This window comes from Pelobates fuscus, chromosome 11 (assembly GCF_036172605.1).
Source record: "Pelobates fuscus isolate aPelFus1 chromosome 11, aPelFus1.pri, whole genome shotgun sequence".
Classification (NCBI taxonomy): Eukaryota; Metazoa; Chordata; class Amphibia; order Anura; family Pelobatidae; genus Pelobates; species Pelobates fuscus.
Genome location: NC_086327.1, coordinates 2388680 through 2411542, shown reverse-complemented (window position 1 = coordinate 2411542; position 22863 = coordinate 2388680). Strand labels below are relative to the sequence as shown.

General features: G+C 38.6%; 1 protein-coding gene across 1 annotated transcript in view; it reads left to right on the top strand.

Moving 5' to 3' along the window:
• Nucleotides 1–22863, top strand: part of LOC134577678 (mucin-2-like) — an 84563-nt gene that overhangs the window by 4253 nt on the left and 57447 nt on the right. The window contains exons 3-5 of the mRNA XM_063436539.1: nucleotides 94–218; nucleotides 430–711; nucleotides 10311–10448. Coding sequence (XP_063292609.1) covers nucleotides 94–218; nucleotides 430–711; nucleotides 10311–10448 — 545 coding nt within the window. The remainder of the gene's footprint in view (nucleotides 1–93; nucleotides 219–429; nucleotides 712–10310; nucleotides 10449–22863) is intronic.

Genomic DNA, 22863 nt, shown 5'->3' with positions numbered 1-22863 from the left:
GGGTCAAATTTCTACAATTGGAGTAATAACCATAGAAACTAATGGCATATCACTTTCAAACTGTGAACTACACCATTTATTTCCAATCCTCAGATCATCTCTATCCTTTTGGGCCAGAAATTGATCAGGTCAGTCAAGAACGTGATGATGGGTTTTCTCCACCAATAACTCCTTCGAGTGCGATACCTGTCTTCGGAACTTACTATTCTTCTCTTTATGTAAGTATACAAAAGTAGATTTTAAGTCTTACTGTCACAAAGCTTGAATAATAATGTGTTTTTTCAAACAAAACTGTTGAGCAGGGAATTAATACTAAATGCTGTCATTATTGTAGATCCCCATGATTAGTTTAATTAATTCTACTTCACTTTTTATTATGGAAAAAGACTGCATAGATTTGATTCGTGATCCTTTACTTTAATTCAACAGGTGGACAATAATGGTGTGTTGTCATTTGATGAGCCGTTTGTTGAATACACACCTGTAGATCTTCCCTTCCTTAAAGGGGTTGCTTTTGCTGCACCGTTTTGGTCAGATGTGGATAATACAAGAGCAGGTAACATATATTACCGTGAAAGTACAGATAGCCGGCTTCTGGAACAGGCAACGAATGACGTGAAATCTTACTTCCACCTCTTGGATTTCTCTGCACAATGGGTATTTGTGGCAACATGGGACAAAGTGGCCTATTCTGGATCAGAGTCTGACAAGGTACATATTCCGATGACTGTAACCGTCTATTAATCAGTACATTTTACTAAAAGAATAACTGTAAAAAATATGATACTTTGGAATAATAATTCAAGAAAATATTGCTACTCCTTTACTGCTGATAAACTAAGTGTACTTCCATAATATGTTCTTCTAGAAAATAAGGTAATAAGCTGAAATGGTTACTCCAAACATCATTACCAATATCCTGCTGTTGTAGTTATGATGGTAGAAGTATCCTGGTGCCTGTGGTGAAAGTAACCTCATGTAACGGTAATATACCCCAACATGCAGGATTCAATTCAACAGAAGACAAGACAGAGGAGAGATACGTCTACCAGACCTTAGAATGGCCGGACTCGGCGTATATGAGAGGAGACAGAGTCAGGAACAATCCGAGGTCAAGGGCACAAAGAGACAGCGTAAACTAGGACTAGCCGGGGTCTGGTACACAGTAAACAGCAAGCCGGCAAACAGAACAGATAAGGATAAAGAGATAACGTAGTCAGAAACAAAGCCAAGGTCAATAGGAAGGAACACAACTGAACAAAACAAGCGCTAAAGGGAACTGTAACAGAAACCACGATAGGGCAAGGAACTAAGGGAAGAAGGTGAGTATATATACCTAAGCATCTATTTTGATTGGCCCCTGTCATATCCACGCCCCAAAAAGGTAAGTGTATGGGGAGTGTGGCATGACAGGGGCCAATGGGAGACCTTTGCCAATTTAGGCTCCCACTGTCCCTTTAGGAGCGCGCCCGAGACCCGCGGCGCGCTCTTAGAGTCAGGCAGGACACGTGACTGCTTCTTGCGGTCACTGCCCGCCTTCCTGATACAGCCGTCGGATGAGCCGCGCGCGGCTCGTGCAGCAGCAGGACCGCGCGCGGCTCGAACAGAGGACCCCGGCCGGCCCCTGGAAAGGGTAAGTACTGCTACACCTCACCACTTGTACTTGGAGAGGCCTGCTTGCCAGCCTCTTGCCCTTTGACTATGGCCCCTGGGATGTATTGCCCTTTAAAAGCTCTATTTGGGCTTATTGGATCTTTAAATACACTTTCTGCCCCTTTAAATTATATTGGAGCAGTTCTACAACTTTGAAGTGGCACTTCGGATAACAGCCAAAGTGCCGAAGTAGTCAAAGTGGCCACCATTCTACAAATGAACACATGGCGGTGGCCATTTTAATTCAGTCGAACGCGTTCAGCGGTGTTTGGTCGTCGAGTTCATGGAACTCAAATCAGACACATGACGGCACAAACACCACTGAACTGTACCTTCTCCAGACTTCAACACTTCGACTGGGGTCGAACGCTGTTCGACAATACGAACGGCACTTTAACATTGACATTTGCATGAACGGTTTCTGTTCGTCTTATTGAACAGAACTTAACCTTGGAGATAGACCAGTCAAATTCTCTGGAACTGTTTTGGGCCTCAAAATGTGCGTGCAGTCGGTCAAATGTGACTTCCAAGAATTTCTTGAACCCCAGCTCCGATCTGGGTGATTTTTGGATATGTTGTTCGCCCAGATCAGGGCTATCCAGGGCTGTACATGTGGAATATGTTGTGTTTTGAGGTGTTTTTTGGACTTTGGGGAATATGTGTGGTTTTTCTGCCTGTAGATGATTAGGTTATTGTATTAGCTGCTTTAATTATATCCCAGGCAGAGGGGAGGGCTTGTTTGCTGTAGGTGGGAGTGTCGGACATTGTTGTATTGTTCTGATTGGTTTGTGTGCCTGTTTTCCATCAGGCCCAGGGGGTGTGCCTCTGGCCTAAGGAATTGTATACATTGTGAGTACTGGCTTACATTAAACAGACCTGCTTGACCCTTTCTTGAAGCCTTGGCTCATGTTTGGGGGATGGGATAACTACACTCTTGGGGATTGCTATAATCACAATACTCCCCTGAGTATAAGCTCTTGTAAGAGCTTGTTCCTGCTACACTCTATGGAGTAGGAGAGGTCTGCCCACTGGAAGCTGGATCCTGGTCGTGAGTCCAGGGTGGGTGAAGGACGGCGAGACCCCGGTGCAGCTACATCGCTGGTTGTGGGGTCTGCAGTGCTTATGGTGTCTGGTGGAGTGCTTGGAGTCCTCGGCAAGCACTAGGAGCATCGATTGCCGGAGGTACTCGTTGGAGTGCCAGCGGTCCGTCACAGTGCCATTATACAATGGTTTGCCCTCTTAGCTGGGTCCCAGCCAGATGCTAGTTCTCCCATGTAAGAAGCTTACAACATCCAGCTTCTGCAGTGCTGGTGACACCAATGCCAATCCTGCCATTCATTCATTGGATGAACGTGTCAACTGATTGCTCGCAATGACTGAATGACCCCCTCTGCAAAGAAATGTAACCAGAGCAGAACTCTTCTTCTAGACTGGCTGATGACCTCAATGTCTCTGATGGAGTAACATGTTGTGTGTCCGGCAGGAAACACTTGATACGTGCATTACAGTCACCAATATCATCACCAGTGAAATAGCTAGAAACATTCCGATCAATAAAAACTAACTTCACCCAGTGCTGGCACCACAAACCGCACCAAAATCTAACTTCATCAATCATTATCAAGATCACATTGACCTAGACCTATTTTTAATGTACGAAAAGGAAACAATCAAGTGTTTTAGGCACTTCAAAATGGGATAATAATGTGTCAAACTAGTAGAAACAAGTGATTCCCCAACACTCAGTAAAACATAAAGCAAATTATAGTGTGTATACTAGCCAGGAAAAAAACCTGTGACCCAAGGAGTAAAATATCAATACAAACGTATATCCTTAGAGATGGAAAACGCAGGTTACCGCAGGTAGCCTAAAAGCAGACAATGCAAAGAAACATAGTGCAAACCGTAAAAAAGACATATAGAAATAAAAGGTGGGGTTGGAGTTCCACTCACACGACCCACAGCCATACAAGGCTCTATGTAATAGGCTCTAAGGTGCCACAAATGGCTAAATGTTCCAAAATAACTTATGATGGATCCTCAGTTTAAAACAATTTATTGTATAGAATTCAAATAAACAAGTAACAATACTAACAAAATGGGTACTAAAAGTATAGTGGTAGTGAAACTTCCAAAGGAGAGTCCACAGTTGGTATCACTCACCACCTGTTAGTTACCCAAAACAAAATAGTTAAAGAGCCTGTGCAGTCAGCAGACGTGTTTCGGCGAAGTCACCTTCTCCCAGTGCTGGTATTTTCAAGTACTTCCATTCTTTAGATACTGGTGTACATCATCAGTGAAAAAATGCATAATATAAATATAAAAAGGATAATATAAATTTAAAAAGGGATAATATAAATATAAAAAAGGATAATATAATTTTGAAAAGGGATAATATAATTTTAAAAAAGGGATAATATAAACATAAAAAGGATAATATAAATATAAAAAGGGATAATATAAACATAAAAAGGATAATATAAATATAAAATGGATAATATAAATATAAAAATACATAATATAAATATAAAAATGATAATATAAACATAAAATGGATAATATAAATATAAAAAGGATAATACAAATATAAAAAGGATAATACAAATATAAAAAGGGATAATATAAACATAAAAAGGATAATATAAATATAAAAAGGGATAATATAAACATAAAAAGGATAATATAAATATAAAATGGATAATATAAATATAAAAATACATAATATAAATATAAAAATGATAATATAAACATAAAATGGATAATATAAATATAAAAAGGATAATACAAATATAAAAAGGATAATACAAATATAAAAAGGGATAATATAAACATAAAAAGGATAATATAAATATAAAAAGGGATAATATAAACATAAAAAGGCATAATATAAATATAAAAAGGGATGATATAGGGGGGCGGGGCCTGACCGCCGAGCGGGAAGGATGTGGGGCGCCCCGGCTCCGCAAAGAAATTACAAACAATCAGGCAGAAATTCCCCTTTTATGCCTCCGTTTGGCGAGCGGGGACCACAGGAAGGCAAGGAGGACACAAAAAGTCACTTGCGGTGCCAATCTCAGCCCCCGTCCTGACAGCAGAGCGGACCACTGGGCAAGCGGGATTGAGGCCTGCCGCGAGGCCCTGGCGGGAGAAACGGCCGATCTCCCGCGCTTGGTCCGGCGGGTCGTCTCATGCGCCTACTAAGGGCCCTGATCCCCCCCCTGTGGGCCGGGGGGGTTATCCCGGACCCCACCGGAGAGAGGCAGTGACCGCACTCATAATCCAAGCGGCAAGGGAATCAAAGCAGGACCGCACGGCAAATTCCAAAATGGCCGCCGCGCCCATTCCTAAACGGAGAAAGTGCTCACATCCAACTGAAGCTGCAGCTCCCCGTGCAATCGGCAGACCAAGGGGTTCTTACCTGGACTCCCACTTTGCTCACACAGAGCGGGCACAGCACGCAGGCTCCCTCAGGTACCCGAGGCTGATGCAAGCAAGGCACAACAGAGAACTCACACATGACCAGAAAATCGCAAATACAGACACAAGCTAGCACCCAGCGGGAAACACAAGCAACCTAAAGAGGGCTGAGAAGCCAGCCGACCCAGCACAGCTGAAGCAGCAATTAAGCGGAGGCTAACCACACAGAATGAAAATCCCGCAGAGTATTGTATATACTTGTGTTTTGCACTGACTTTTTACTACCGTTTATGTATGTAACACAGACGTTTTCATCACTCCAGTGCAAACAATTGCACCTGTCTATGCCTGAAAATAAGCATTACCCGGCAAGCTTAGTGGATCGCTGCCCCCTGGTGGCCAATCTAAAAAATGAGGATCTATCTACACCTAACGCTGTCTGATATAACCTGCATTTTACTAATCTATGTTGTTAAGCATGCCATTAGTTCAATTACTGCTCATATCCTGTGTATTAACTATTGGTAGCATATCAGACCTGTTCTGAACCATTTGTCCTCGACTCAAATCTATAAAGCAATGTCTTAGCATGTTTATCTACTCCTACCTTTCCCTAACGTTTATTTCTTCTTGACTATCTTAAAAAAAAAAAATGTGCAACTATATCCTGTGCCACAATTGTAAAATCTTGTTTAACTTGGTACGTGCTACTGCTGTTGTGGCAAAGCATGAAAGCTTGTAATATTAACTTTTGCACGAAAAATAAAGAATTTAAAAAAAAAAAAAAAAGGGATGATATAAACATAAAAAGGATAATATAAATATAAAAAGGGATAATATAAACATAAAAAGGATAATATAAACATAAAAAGGGATAATATAAATATAAAATGGATAATATAAATATAAAAAGACATAATATAAATATAAAAATGATAATATAAACATAAAAAGGATAATACAAATATAAAAAGGATAATATAAACATAAAAAGGATAATATAAATATAAAAAGGGATAATATAAATATAAAAAGGGATAATATAAACATAAAAAGGCATAATATAAATATAAAAAGGGATGATATAAACATAAAAAGGATAATATAAATATAAAAAGGATAATATAAACATAAAAAGGATAATATAAACATAAAAAGGGATAATATAAATATAAAATGGATAATATAAATATAAAAAGACATAATATAAATATAAAAATGATAATATAAACATAAAAAGGATAATATAAATATAAAAAGGATAATATAAACATAAAAAGGATAATATAAACATAAAAAGGCATAATATAAATATAAAAAGGATAATATAAACATAAAAAGGATAATCTAAACATAAAAAGGCATAATATAAATATAAAAAGGATAATATAAACATAAAAAGGCATAATATAAATATAAAAAGGATAATATAAATATAAAAAGACATAATATAAATACAAGTGCATTGAGCGCTCTATTTATATTATGCCTGTTTCAATATATCCCCTTTTTTCTCCCTGCAGGTAGATATATAACCAATTAATTTTATTGGATGTGCTCCTATTTTATATTGCAGCCAGTTAAGGGGAGAGGGGAATGGGGGGGGGGGGGGGGGCAGTGATGTGACTGTCAGTGTCACAGGTGAAGTCAATAATGAACAGATTTACCCATTTACTGACGGACGTGCGGGAAGTGCTGCTGAAGAGCTCCCTGTGTGGTCTTAGTGCCCACTTCACAGCTCAAGCACATCTAATATTGAGTGAAAGACAAAAATAAGAGCAAGCAGCCCTTGCTTTTATTTTTGTCGTTCACTCTTCTTGTTCTAAAAGGGTTTGGAGGGATTCCCTTTAAAAGGTTGCTGCCTGCTGGTTAACCAGCGCTGTCTCTTCTTCTTATCTTTTGTACATCTAATATCCTGTGCTCAAGATTTGGGACACCAAAGAAACTAATCGGGACTGCCGCACCAGAGGCTGTTGGTAGGCTTGGTAGTGATGGCAACATTTTAAAGTCAACATTTAAAGGTCAACATGTTTAAAAATAATTATTTTTTCCCCAGATCTTTCACCCAAGTAGGAGCAGAGTGCCCTGGACCAACTCTCACTAGATTAGCACTAAACACCTTTGTACTGTGTGAATCAGCTCTAAGAAGAAGCACAAGCAAATGTACAGATCAAAATAATATTTTGTTTGTCGGTCCTAGTAGCAGTTGTGACATATATATATATAATGCACAATATGCAGATGAGTTGTTGCAACTAATTTCCATTTGAAGGAGACAGAATAAAAGGAGTTTAATATAAACATGATAATATAATTAATGTGTACAGCAATAGTAAAACCATACCAAGCCACAGGGGCAAGCACTGCGAACCAATCTCCATACGATGAATAGCACAGCAATAGTAAAACCATACCAAGCCACAGGGGCAAGCACTGCGAACCAATCTCCATACGATGAATAGCACAGCAATAGTAAAACCATACCAAGCCACAGGGGCAAGCACTGCGAACCAATCTCCATACGATGAATAGCACAGCAATAGTAAAACCATACCAAGCCACAGGGGCAAGCACTGCAAACCAATCTCCATACGATGAATAGCACAGCAATAGTAAAACCATACCAAGCCACAGGGGCAAGCACTGCGAACCAATCTCCATACGATGAATAGCACAGCAATAGTAAAACCATACCAAGCCACAGGGGCAAGCACTGCGAACCAATCTCCATACGATGAATAGCACAGCAATAGTAAAACCATACCAAGCCACAGGGGCAAGCACTGCAAACCAATCTCCACACAATGAATAGCACAGCAATAGTAAAACCATACCAAGCCACAGGGGCAAGCACTGCGAACCAATCTCCACACAATGAATAGCACAGCAATAGTAAAACCATACCAAGCCACAGGGGCAAGCACTGCGAACCAATCTCCACACGATGAATAGCACAGCAATAGTAAAACCATACCAAGCCACAGGGGCAAGCACTGCGAACCAATCTCCACACAATGAATAGCACAGCAATAGTAAAACCATACCAAGCCACAGGGGCAAGCACTGCGAACCAATCTCCATACGATGAATAGCACAGCAATAGTAAAACCATACCAAGCCACAGGGGCAAGCACTGCGAACCAATCTCCACACGATGAATAGCACAGCAATAGTAAAACCATACCAAGCCACAGGGGCAAGCACTGCGAACCAATCTCCATACGATGAATAGCACAGCTATAGTAAAACCATACCATGCCACAGGGGCAAGCACTGCGAACCAATCTCCATACGATGAATAGCACAGCAATAGTAAAACCATACCAAGCCACAGGGGCAAGCACTGCGAACCAATCTCCACACAATGAATAGCACAGCAATAGTAAAACCATACCAAGCCACAGGGGCAAGCACTGCGAACCAATCTCCACACGATGAATAGCACAGCAATAGTAAAACCATACCAAGCCACAGGGGCAAGCACTGCGAACCAATCTCCATACGATGAATAGCACAGCAATAGTAAAACCATACCAAGCCACAGGGGCAAGCACTGCGAACCAATCTCCATACGATGAATAGCACAGCAATAGTAAAACCATACCAAGCCACAGGGGCAAGCACTGCGAACCAATCTCCACACGATGAATAGCACAGCAATAGTAAAACCATACCAAGCCACAGGGGCAAGCACTGCGAACCAATCTCCATACGATGAATAGCACAGCAATAGTAAAACCATACCAAGCCACAGGGGCAAGCACTGCGAACCAATCTCCATACGATGAATAGCACAGCAATAGTAAAACCATACCAAGCCACAGGGGCAAGCACTGCGAACCAATCTCCATACGATGAATAGCACAGCAATAGTAAAACCATACCAAGCCACAGGGGCAAGCACTGCGAACCAATCTCCACACAATGAATAGCACAGCAATAGTAAAACCATACCAAGCCACAGGGGCAAGCACTGCGAACCAATCTCCATACGATGAATAGCACAGCAATAGTAAAACCATACCAAGCCACAGGGGCAAGCACTGCGAACCAATCTCCATACGATGAATAGCACAGCAATAGTAAAACCATACCAAGCCACAGGGGCAAGCACTGCGAACCAATCTCCATACGATGAATAGCACAGCAATAGTAAAACCATACCAAGCCACAGGGGCAAGCACTGCGAACCAATCTCCATACGATGAATAGCACAGCAATAGTAAAACCATACCAAGCCACAGGGGCAAGCACTGCGAACCAATCTCCATACGATGAATAGCACAGCAATAGTAAAACCATACCAAGCCACAGAGGCAAGCACTGCAAACCAATCTCCATACGATGAATAGCACAGCAATAGTAAAACGATACCAAGCCACAGGGGCAAGCACTGCGAACCAATCTCCATACGATGAATAGCACAGCAATAGTAAAACCATACCAAGCCACAGGGGCAAGCACTGCGAACCAATCTCCATACGATGAATAGCACAGCAATAGTAAAACCATACCAAGCCACAGGGGCAAGCACTGCGAACCAATCTCCATACGATGAATAGCACAGCAATAGTAAAACCATACCAAGCCACAGGGGCAAGCACTGCGAACCAATCTCCATACGATGAATAGCAGGTGTACTCACAATATTTCACACATGGATTACAGAGAACTGATCCATGAGGTTTAAATGTTCTACAGAAATGTATTAATTGAGACAAACTGGAAATGAAAAATAAACTGATTTGTAGCTAAACTATGCATTGTACGTTAAGCCCTGCGATGGACACATTGTTTCCGACTGCAGGGGTCAATCAAGCTTCATCGAGAATTCGTTGCCTTGGTGCCTTTAATGGTCCATTAAAGAGTAGACAATCAATAAAACAATAGAAGGATCCATTATACAATATTGAGGCTTCCACTTATCGGTATTATAAAATGATTTTACTGAAGAAACTTTATTGAAAACTTTGCTGATGGCTTTCAGGCAAAGGGCTTTGCAAGTGATTAAAACATACAATTTATTAAACATGACAAACCTCACAATCAGTGGCTGACATTTGAAGTTCCAATTTTTCTTATTGAGTTAAACATGTTGCATTTCTATATGCATGTGCTGTATGTGAAATTGTATTTTGGAAATGGTACACACACCATATATTTAAAGTGGTCTGTGCCTCTTACACAGAATGTATCACTGAATCCAATCAGCAGTAACACGTAACATTCTTTACCAACAGGTGAACACATTTCAAGTTGTCTTGATCACAGATTGGAGAGCTACTTTTGTTCTCTTCAACTACGAGAACATCACCTGGACGACTGGAACCAGCAGTGGTGGAGACAGTGAGACAGGCCTCGGGGGAATCCCAGCATTAGTAAGCTTTCCATCCTCATTTACATAGTATTATAGAAAGCTCAATCAAATTCTGAATTTTAAGACAGTTTTTGCTGTTGATTAAAAAGAAATGTCACTTGTGACAAAAATAAAGGAAACATTCTTTATAATACGAAAATGGCAGTCAGAAGTCAGCCATTATCCTGTTATTACAATGAGATTTTACATTGGTATATCTTTCTGTGAGTTATTACAATGAGATTTTACATTGGTCTATCTTTCTATGAGTTATTACAATGAGATTTTACATTGGTCTATCGTTCTGAGTTATTACAATGAGATTTTACATGGGTCTATATTTCTGTGAGTTATTACAATGAGATTTTACATTGGTCTATCTTTCTGTGAGTTATTACAATGAGACTTTACATTGGTCTATCTTTCTGTGAGTTATTACAATGAGACTTTACATTGGTCTATCTTTCTGTGAGTTATTACAATGAGATTTTACATTGGTCTATCGTTCTGAGTTATTACAATGAGATTTTACATTGGTCTATCTTTCTGTGAGTTATTACAATGATATTTTACATTGGTCTATCTTTCTATGAGTTATTAAAATGAGATTTTACATTGGTCTATCGTTCTGAGTTATTACAATGAGATTTTACATTGGTCTATCTTTCTGTGAGTTATTACAATGAGATTTTACATTGGTCTATCTTTCTATGAGTTATTAAAATGAGATTTTACATTGGTCTATCGTTCTGAGTTATTACAATGATATTTTACATTGGTCTATCTTTCTGTGAGTTATTACAATGAGATTTTACATTGGTCTATCGTTCTGAGTTATTACAATGAGATTTTACATTGGTCTATCTTTCTGTGAGTTATTACAATGAGATTTTACATTGGTCCATCTTTCTGTGAGTTATTACAATTAGATTTTACATTGGTCTATCTTTCTATGAGTTATTACAATTAGATTTTATATTGGTCTATCGTTCTGAGTTATTACAATGAGATTTCACATTGGTCCATCTTTCTGTGAGTTATTACAATTAGATTTTACATTGGTCAATCTTTCTATGAATTATTACAATGAGATTTTACATTGGTCTATCTTTCTATGAGTTATTACAATGAGATTTTACATTGGTCTATCTTTCTATGAGTTATTACAATGAGATTTTACATTGGTCTATCTTTCTGTGAGTTATTACGATGAGATTTTACATTGGTCCATCTTTTTATGAGTTACTACAATGAGATTTTACATTGGTCTATCTTTCTATCAGTTATGACAATTAGATTTTCCATTGGTCCATCTTTCTATGAGTTATTACAATTAGATTTTCCATTTGTCCATCGTTCTGTGAGTTATTACAATTAGATTTTACATTGGTCTATCTTTCTGTGAGTTATTACAATGAGATTTTACATTGGTCTATCTTTCTATGAGTTACTACAATGAGATTTTCCATTGGTCCATCTTTATGTGAGTTATTACAATGAGATTTTACATTGGTCTATCTTTCTGTGAGTTATTACAATGAGATTTTACATTGGTCCATCTTTTTATGAGTTACTACAATGAGATTTTCCATTGGTCCATCTTTTTATGAGTTACTACAATGAGATTTTCCATTGGTCCATCTTTCTATGAGTTATTACGATGAGATTTTCCATTGGTCCATCTTGCTGTGAGTTATTACAATTAGATTTTACATTGGTCTATCTTTCTGTGAGTTATTACAATTAGATTTTACATTGGTCTATCTTTCTATGAGTTACTACAATGAGATTTTCCATTGGTCCATCTTTATGTGAGTTATTACAATGAGATTTTACATTGGTCTATCTTTCTGTGAGTTATTACAATGAGACTTTACATTGGTCTATCTTTCTATGAGTTATTACGATGAGATTTTACATTGGTCTATCTTTCTGTGAGTTATTACAATGAGATTTTCCATTGGTCCATCTTTATGTGAGTTATTACAATGAGATTTTACATTGGTCCATCTTTATGTGAGTTATTACAATGAGATTTTACTTTGGTCTATCTTTCTGTGAGTTATTACAATTAGATTTTACATTGGTCCATCTTTCTGTGAGTTATTACAATTAGATTTTACATTGGTCTATCTTTCTGTGAGTTATTACAATGAGATTTTACATTGGTCTATCTTTCTATGAGTTATTACAATGAGATTTTACATTGGTCTATCTTTCTGTGAGTTATTACAATGAGATTTTACATTGGTCCATCTTTCTATGAGTTACTACAATGAGATTTTCCATTGGTCTATCTTTCTGTGAGTTATTACAATGAGATTTTACATTGGTCTATCTTTCTATGAGTTATTACGATGAGATTTTACATTGGTCTATCTTTCTGTGAGTTATTACAATGAGATTTTCCATTGGTCCATCTTTCTATGAGTTACTACAATGAGATTTTACTTTGGTCTATATTTCTATGAGTTATTACAATGAGATTTTACTTTGGTATATCTTTCTGTGAGTTATTACAATGAGATTTTACTTTGGTATATCTTTCTGTGAGTTATTACAATGAGATTTTACTTTGGTATATCTTTCTGTGAGTTATTACAATGAGATTTTACTTTGGTATATCTTTCTGTGAGTTATTACAATGAGATTTTACATTGGTCTATCTTTCTGTGAGTTATTACAATGAGATTTTACATTGGTCTATCTTTCTATGAGTTATTACAATGAGATTTTACTTTGGTCTATCTTTCTGTGAGTTATTACAATTAGATTTTACTTTGGTCTATCTTTCTGTGAGTTATTACAATGAGATTTTACATTGGTCTATCTTTCTGTGAGTTATTACAATGATATTTTACATTGGTCTATATTTCTATGAGTTATTACAATGAGATTTTCCATTGGTCCATCTTTCTGTGAGTTATTACAATGAGATTTTACATTGGTCAGTAAGCGCCAGAAGGTTGGAATACACCACCCTCTCATTCATTAACAGTGACCTTATGGACACACCGTACTCCAGTGACAGTGTCCATACTTAGCTCAGCGGGGGAGGAGACAAGCTGAGTCCTGCCTGAATTTAGCGCACATCATAGGACTGAATCGTTCGGCACACCCCTGGAGATCTCAACATCTGTTGGTGTTTTCAGCAGAGCAAAGACTAACAGAGTTATTTACTAAAGTGACAATTCAAAGTTAATTCAAAGTGAGTTTTAAACAGCGGAAATTGAAAAACCTCTAAGTCAGCTCTGCTTTTTCCTTGAGTACTCTGGCTTTAAATTTGAAATTCACTTTGACTTCTCACTTTATTAAATATTCCTGCCAAGGGAGTCACAGGCACTGACCGGAAGCCTAATTCGTAAGAACAGGGCTGCCGCTAACTGTATGTTACACAAATTTATTTTTGTGAGTTTTAAAATGTCTCATTATATTTTTGATAAATATATATATATATACTATAATAAATATATATAAAAATATATATTTTGTAAAAAATATATATTGCACATTTTACAACTAAACAAACATTGAATGAACGGAGAATACAGAGAAAAACCCTTGTAGGAACATGGATTTTACTTTGCAAAATCCACTGCTGTCCACAACCTCTTCATCTCTCATTCCCTAAATTTACTAGCCTTAACAGAAACATGGCTCTCCCCCTCTGACACTGCTACTCCTGCATCTTTATCCTTTGGTGGTCTTCAACGTAACCACAACCCAAGACACTCTGAATGTAAAGGTGGTGGTGTAGGGTTCCACCTTTCACCTCACTGCACCTTCAAACCTCTACCCACCCTCCCTTCCCTCTCTTTCCCATCATTTGCAATTCATTCAATTCGCCTTTTCAAACCCTTCTCTGCTAACATTGCCGTTATTTATCAACCCCCTGTTCCTCTCTCCTCTTCCTTGACGTGTGTGTATGATAAGAAGGATAGGGGGGAGGGGCTTTTTTATATATGTGTGTTTTTAAAATTTAATTAAAATGAATATATATATTTTATGTCCCCCCTCCCTTCTTACCTTTACTGGGAGGAGGGGGAACATCTTTCGTTCCCTGGTGGTCCCAGTGGGGATTCATTGGTGGTTCCAGTGGTAGGAGTGAACTCTAGCCCGCGCTCCAGGGCTAGAGTTCACTCTCGCGAGATTTGGAGCGTTGCTGTGGTAACCGCGGCAACGCTCCAAATCTCGTAAGAGGAGGACCTGGAGGAGCTGCTGGTAACAGCTCCCGAGTCCTCTATCCCTCCCCTGCCGGCTGTCAGCACAGTGCCTGCGGACCGGGGAGGGAGAGCTCTGATCTCCCTGGTCCGCAGGCACATTCCCGGCTTGCACTTGGACAATGCCAGCCCTGCATTAGCCGGCAGGGGAGAATCTCGGGGGGGGGGGCAATTGCCCCGTTGCCCCCCCTGGATCCGCCACTGGTGCTGATCGCTCCTGGAGGAAATCTTGCACGCAGGAAAATTATCTCCATTATAGATTCATATTGCATTCATACAGCGCAGCCCTTGCCCTCGCCAAACAGTCATACCTTTTCTCTTTCATTAGTTCATGCCCACGCAATCCCAGCCACCTTTAACTTTCGTCTTTTCCCTGCTATGGTCACCCCCCCCAAACTAACCTTACAGCTGCTAGCTTTGAATGCTACTTTACCGACAAGATTGAACAGCTAAGAAAATAATTCTCCCCACCTTGCCGTTCTCTTTCTCAACCATACGTAGATCATGCCTTTCCTACCCTTCAGACTTTCTCCCCAGCTACTGAAAAAGAGGTGGCTGTGCTTCTCCTTTCCTCTCGCCTCACCACTTGCCCGCTCAATCCTGTCCCATCTCACCTCATCAGATCTCTGACCTGACCTTATCTGACCTATCCTGAAAAAAACATCTCTTGACCCATCCTCCACCTCTCACTATCGTCCCATATCCCTGCTCCCTTTTTCCACAAAGCTTCTGGAAAGACTTGTGTTTAACTGTATGTCTCACTTGCAAAATTCCAACTCTCTCCTTGATCCTCCTCAATCTGGCTTCCACCCTCTCCACTCTACTGAGACTGCGCTTATCAAAGTTACTAATGACCTAATCGCAGCTAAATCCAAAGGCCACTCCATACTAATTTTTCTGACCTCAATGCTGCCTTTCATATTCTCCTTCTTCAAACCTTTCAATCACTCAGTCTCTGTGACTCTGGATTTCCTCTTAACCCTCCCAACGCTCATTCAGTGTCTCCTTTTCTAGTGATACCTCCTCCCCTTGTCCCGTCTCAGTTGTAGTACCCCAAGGCTATGTCCTTGGTCTCTTATTTTCTCTTTATACAGCCTCTCTTGGCAAACTCATTACCTCATTTGGATTCCACTACCACCTGTATGCTGATGACACCGAGATTTATCTCTCCTCCCTGGGCCTCTCCACTGCTGTCTTGCAACATGTCAGTGCTTGCCTTTCTTCCATCTCTGACTGGATGTCCTCCCGCTTTCTGAAAATCAATCTCTCCAAAACTGAGCTCCTTGTCTTTCCTCCTCCTAATACCGATCCTCCTCTTTTGGTCTCCCTTCAAGATGGTGGTATAGTAAAAGGATACCAAAAAGATCCTCAGAGACACCTATGAAGGCTTGAAGTGTATAGCTCTTCACAGGATGTTTACTAATGATATCCACAAGGGGGGACTAATTGGATCTGTGCTAATAAGTACCCCAAAACGGGCTTGGTCCTGCAAATCAAATTGCAGTAAATAACACAGCAAGCACACTGTCTTGGCCTCATACTTGATTCTGGCCTCACCTTTGAGCCTCACATCCAGTATGTTGCCAAATCTACCATCTTAAAAACACATCCCCCATCCGCCCCTTTCTTACACCAGATGCTACCAAGGAGCTTGTCCAGGCTCTATTAATTTCCCACATGGATTATTGTAACTCTCTTCTAATTGGTCTTCCCAAGTGCCGTATTGCACCCCTACAGTCTGTAATGAATGCTGCCGCCAGACTGATATTCCAACTCATGCTTGCAGGACTTCTCGCAGACGGCTTCCTTCCTATGGAATAGCCTGCCTACCACTATCAGACTCTCCCTTAGTTTTCAATCAATTAATACGTGCCTTAAAACCTATCTCTTTAGGATAGCTTATGGCCTCCCAGAGTAACCTCTACCTCACACACCTGTCCCTTGCTCTCTCCTGAAGGGCAGCTCTGCTTCACTCCTGCCTTATTTGATTGCTATTTCCTGTCCTATTGTGTTTTATACCCCACCTCCTATAGACTGTAAGCTCATTTGAGCAGGGTCCTCTTCAACCTATCGTTCCTGTAAGTTTTCTTGTAATTGTCCTATTTATAGTTAAATCCCCCTCTCATAATATTGTAAAGCTCTACGGATTCTGTTGTAATAATAATAATAATAATAATAATAATAATAATAATAATAATAATAATAATAATAATAACATTAATAATATATATATATATATATATATATATATATAGACAGTATGTGATATATGCATATATTATGTCTGTAATATATGTAAGTAGAATGTCTGATATATGTATATAGAATGTATGTGATATATGTATATTAATATTATTTTATTATTTATATAGCGCCAGCAAATTCCATAGCGCTGTACAATGGGTGGACTAACAGACACGTAATTGTAACCAGACAAATTGACGCACAGGAACAGAAGGGTTGAGGTCCTGCTGTCACGACAAGTGACCCAAACACGCAGAGTATAATCCAACGTATTACCGGACCTTAGAATGGCCGGGTTTAATATAGATAGAATAGTCGAGGATAGCCAAGGATAAGGGTTATCCGGGATAAGGGATATCAGGATAACGATAAGGAATAGCCGAGTCATGGAACCAGATAACAGGATGAACGAGAAAATGAGCCGAGTCAGGATACCAGAACGAAGAATAGTCAAAAATCACAAGCCGAGAGAATAAAGCTAGCACTAGAGGGAACAAACAATGAACCACAATAGGGCACTAAACAAGGGCAAAAGCTGCCCCTTTATAGTGGAGCATCTATTGCTTTAAATCCATGCCCCCAAAATGTCAGGGAGCATGGAATATTTAGAATTTTCACGGCATAGCCGCTATGACGTCGGCACGCATGCCAGCGCCGTGTCATAACAAGGGGCGTGCGTGGAGTGGCCGGCGTCTGACATGCCGTGCCATCGACTGGAGGAGTCGCACCTGGAGCTACACCTCGTGGGTCCGTGGGATAAAGGTAAGGTATCGTGACACCTGCTCAATGAGCATACATGCAGAGTGCACACGGAACGTTGGTAAAGTAGGATAAACTGCAGGGTATTTGGATGAGGTTTGTGTGGTTTTTGGTTGTTTTAGTGTGAGCAGGTGAGGTGAAGGGCCTAGGTTGGGAGAGACATCACCAGCTGCCAGAAGCAGGAGGAGAGAAAGTGACAGGAGGTGTGAATGGGTTTTTGTATGGGTGGGGTCTAGGATGAGATTGGGTGGGAGCAGGAGAGAGAGAATAGAGAAATGAGGGCAGGGCATGAGCTGAGAGAAGAGGGGAGTGTAGCAGAGATGGATTAATGTGGGTGTGATTGTGTTGTTGAGGGAAGTGGGTGAAGGAGATATTTTGATGCTGAGGGAGAGGAGAGAAAAGGAAAGGAGGAGAAGATAGAACATTGCTCAGATGAGTAAATACTGTGAGAAAGCAGAATGGGCAGAAGTAAGGAGAATGAGGACTGAATGTTAGGGGTTAAGGGAGGGCAGGAGTGTTCTGATTGCAGGTAGTGTTTGCATCTGTCATTTCCAGTGGCCTACACCGTGGTCGCTGCTGCGACTGGGCCCATCACTCCAGGGGGCCCGGCTGCCCTGCGGACCCCTGCAACCGTGGGTCCTGCCACCATCTTTTGTGGCCCCGGCGCCGGCCTGTGCGGAAAACCACCAGGGCCGCCATCCAAGGGGTCCATTGGGTGGCCCATGCTGTTATCAATGTAGATGGATTTTCAAGGGGCCTCGTCAGGCCCCCTGTGATCACATCACTGCTGGGAGGAAGTGACTCCCCGGTCACTCCTCCCAGCTATCAGAGCCCGCGTGGCAGGAAGGAGGAGGGAGACAGAGTGGGAACTCTGACTCCCATCAGGCTGAGCCCCCACTGGACCCCAGGGAAAGTCACAAAAGGTAGGAAACAGGAATCATTTTGTATATGTATGTGTCTGTATGTGTGTGTGTCTCTGTATGTATGTGTATGTATGTGTGTCTCTGTATGTATGTGTCTGTATTTGTGTGTCTCTGTATGTATGTGTGTCGCTGTGTGTGTGTGTGTATGTGTCTGTCTGTGTGTATGTGTCTGCGTGTATGTGTGTCTTTGTGTTTGTGTCTGTATGTGTGTCTCTGTATATGTGTGTATGTATGTGCCTGTGTGTATGTCTGCCGGTGGTGTGTATGTATGTGTGTCTATCTGTGTATGTGTGTGTCTGTATGTATGTATGTGTCTGTCTGTCAGTGGGGTGTCTGTGTGTGTCTCTATGTATGTCTGTGTCTGTGTGTATGTGTCTGCGTGTATGTGTCTGCGTGTATGTGTGTCTTTGTGTTTGTGTCTGTATGTGTGTCTGTGTGTATGTGTCTCTGTATATGCCTGTGTGTATGTCTGCCGGTGGTGTGTATGTATGTGTGTCTATCTGTGTCTGCGTGTATGTATGTGTGTGTGTGTCTGTATGTATGTGTCTGTCAGTGGGGTGTCTGTGTGTGTCTCTATGTATGTCTGTGTCTGTATGTATGTATCGGGGGGGCACAGATCGGGGGAGAGATGGGAGGCAAGGGGGTGGGCGAAGTCAAGGGGGGACACAGATCAGTTTTGCACCTGGGCCCTATGGATTGTGTGTACGCCACTGGTCATTTCTAATTATCTATAATTGTGTGTGAGATTCTATCCATAAATGGAATAAAGAACCTGGGGAGGGGTGGGCAATGGAGAACAGTTCTGAAGCCCATGGAGTGGAATGGGCCCTGACAGAGCTGGGAGGCAGGCATATAGAAAAGAGGGTTTGTGAATGGAGGATTTAAAAGAAGGGGCGTGGCCTATGGATTCTTACTATAAATAATGGACAGTTTAAGTTGGAATCCATTTTAAATTTAAATTCTTAAAAGCTAAAAATGTGTTCCCTCAGAGTGACACGTATGTATAGAGCTGAAGCATGATAGAGTAAAGGAAAGTGAGTCCCAATTAAATTAATAATTTATTAAGGAATTACCTACGTATACCAATGCTGAGATACTGGGAATTCCCTTTATTAAAATGCTTGGAGTACAAATACGCGGTATGTCTAATTAATGCAAAAATTGCCAAAATCACAAGAGGGGGAGGGGTGTCAGAAGTGGAGAAAGAATAGGTCAAAGGTATACCAAAAAGATCCTCAGAGACACCTAGGAAGGCTTGAAGCGTATAGCTGTTCACAGGATGTTTACCAACGATGTCCACTAGGGGGAACTAACTGGATCTGTGCTAATGTGTACCCAAAAACGGGCTTGATCCTGCAAATCAAATTGCAGTAAATAACACAGAAATATATAGAAAGCAAGCAAACAATGTTTCAAATCTACCCCTGATGAACAATAGGTGTTAAAGCCTGTATCGTAGCTCAGGGTAGAGGTTAACTCAAACATATAGAGTTATTAAGTTAACAAGTCAGCGATGTTGAGTGGGGGCTGGAAACAGCTAGCTTTAGCATCCAGGGCAAGAAAAAGTAAAATATACAAGGAAAAATAAATAAACAAGTACACATACACACCAACAACTGTAAATACATATTCATATATATAAAAAACAAGCACGCCCAGGTATGCTAAAATGACAAACATATAATATATGTTTGTGATATTTGTATATAGACTGTCTGAGATATGTATATAGACTGTGTGTGATATTTGTATATAGACTGTCTGAGATATGTATATAGAATGTGTGTGATATTTGTATATAGAATGTGTGTGAAATTTGTATATAGAATGTATGTGATATTTGTATATAGACTGTGTGTGATATTTGTATATAGACTGTCTGAGATATGTATATAGAATGTGTGTGATATTTGTATATAGAATGTGTGTGAAATTTGTATATAGAATGTATGTGATATTTGTATATAGAATGTGTGTGATATTTGTATATAGAATGTATGTGATATTTGTATATAGAATGTATGTGATAATTGTATATAGAATGTATGTGATATTTGTATATAGAATGTGTGTGATATTTGTATATAGAATGTATGTGATATTTGTATATAGAATGTGTGTGATATTTGTATATAGACTGTGTGTGATAATTGTATATAGACTGTCTGAGATATGTATATAGAATGTGTGTGATATTTGTATAAAGACTGTATGTGATATTTGTATATAGAATGTATGTGATATTTGTATATAGAATGTATGTGATATTTGTATATAGAATGTATGTGATAATTGTATATAGAATGTATGTGATATTTGTATATAGAATGTGTGTGATATTTGTATATAGAATGTATGTGATATTTGTATATAGAATGTGTGTGATATTTGTATATAGACTGTGTGTGATAATTGTATATAGACTGTCTGAGATATGTATATAGAATGTGTGTGATATTTGTATATAGAATGTGTGTGAAATTTGTATATAGAATGTATGTGATATTTGTATATAGAATGTGTGTGATATTTGTATATAGAATGTATGTGATATTTGTATATAGACTGTGTGTGATAATTGTATATAGACTGTCTGAGATATGTATATAGAATGTGTGTGATATTTGTATATAGAATGTGTGTGAAATTTGTATATAGAATGTATGTGATATTTGTATATAGAATGGATGTGATATTTGTATATAGAATGTCTGAGATATGTATATAGAATGTGTGTGATATTTGTATATACAATGTATGTGATATTTGTATATAGAATGGATGTGATATTTGTATATAGACTGTCTGAGATATGTATATAGAATGTGTGTGATATTTGTATATAGAATGGATGTGAAATTTGTATATAGAATGTGTGTGATAATTGTATATAGAATGGATGTGATATTTGTATATACAATGTATGTGATATTTGTATATAGAATGTGTGTGATATTTGTATATAGAATGTGTGTGATATTTGTATATAGAATGTATGTGATATTTGTATATAGAATGTATGTGATATTTGTATATACAATGTATGTGATATTTGTATATAGAATGGATGTGATAATTGTATATAGAATGTGTGTGATATTTGTATATAGAATGTGTGTGATATTTGTATATACAATGTATGTGATATTTGTATATAGAATGTATGTGATATTTGTATATAGAATGTATGTGATATTTGTATATAGAATGTATGTTATATTTGTATATAGACTGTGTGTGATATTTGTATATAAACTGTCTGAGATATGTATATAGAATGTGTGTGATAATTGTATATAGAATGTATGTGATATTTGTATATAGAATGTGTGTGATATTTGTATATAGACTGTCTGAGATATGTATATAGAATGTGTGTGATAATTGTATATAGACTGTCTGAGATATGTATATACAATGTATGTGATATTTGTATATAGAATGTGTGTGATATTTGTATATAGAATGTATGTGATATTTGTATATAGAATGTGTGTGATATTTGTATATAGAATGTGTGTGATATTTGTATATAGAATGGATGTGATATTTGTATATAGAATGTGTGTGATATTTGTATATAGACTGTGTGTGATAATTGTATATAGAATGTATGTGATATTTGTATATAGAATGTGTGTGATATTTGTATATAGAATGGATGTGATATTTGTATATAGAATGTGTGTGATATTTGTATATACAATGTGTGTGATATTTGTATATAGAATGGATGTGATATTTGTATATAGAATGTATGTGATATTTGTATATAGAATGTATGTGATAATTGTATATAGAATGGATGTGATAATTATATATAGAATGTATGTGATATTTGTATATAGAATGTATGTGATATTTGTATATAGAATGTATGTGATATTTGTATATAGAATGTATGTGATATTTGTATATAGAATGTGTGTGATATTTGTATATAGAATGTGTGTGATATTTGTATATAGAATGTGTGTGATATTTGTATATACAATGTATGTGATATTTGTATATAGAATGTATGTGATATTTGTATATAGAATGTATGTGATAATTGTATATAAACTGTCTGAGATATGTATATAGAATGTGTGTGATAATTGTATATAGAATGTATGTGATATTTGTATATAGAATGTGTGTGATAATTGTATATAGACTGTCTGAGATATGTATATACAATGTATGTGATATTTGTATATAGAATGTGTGTGATATTTGTATATAGAATGGATGTGATATTTGTATATAGAATGTGTGTGATATTTGTATATAGAATGGATGTGATAAT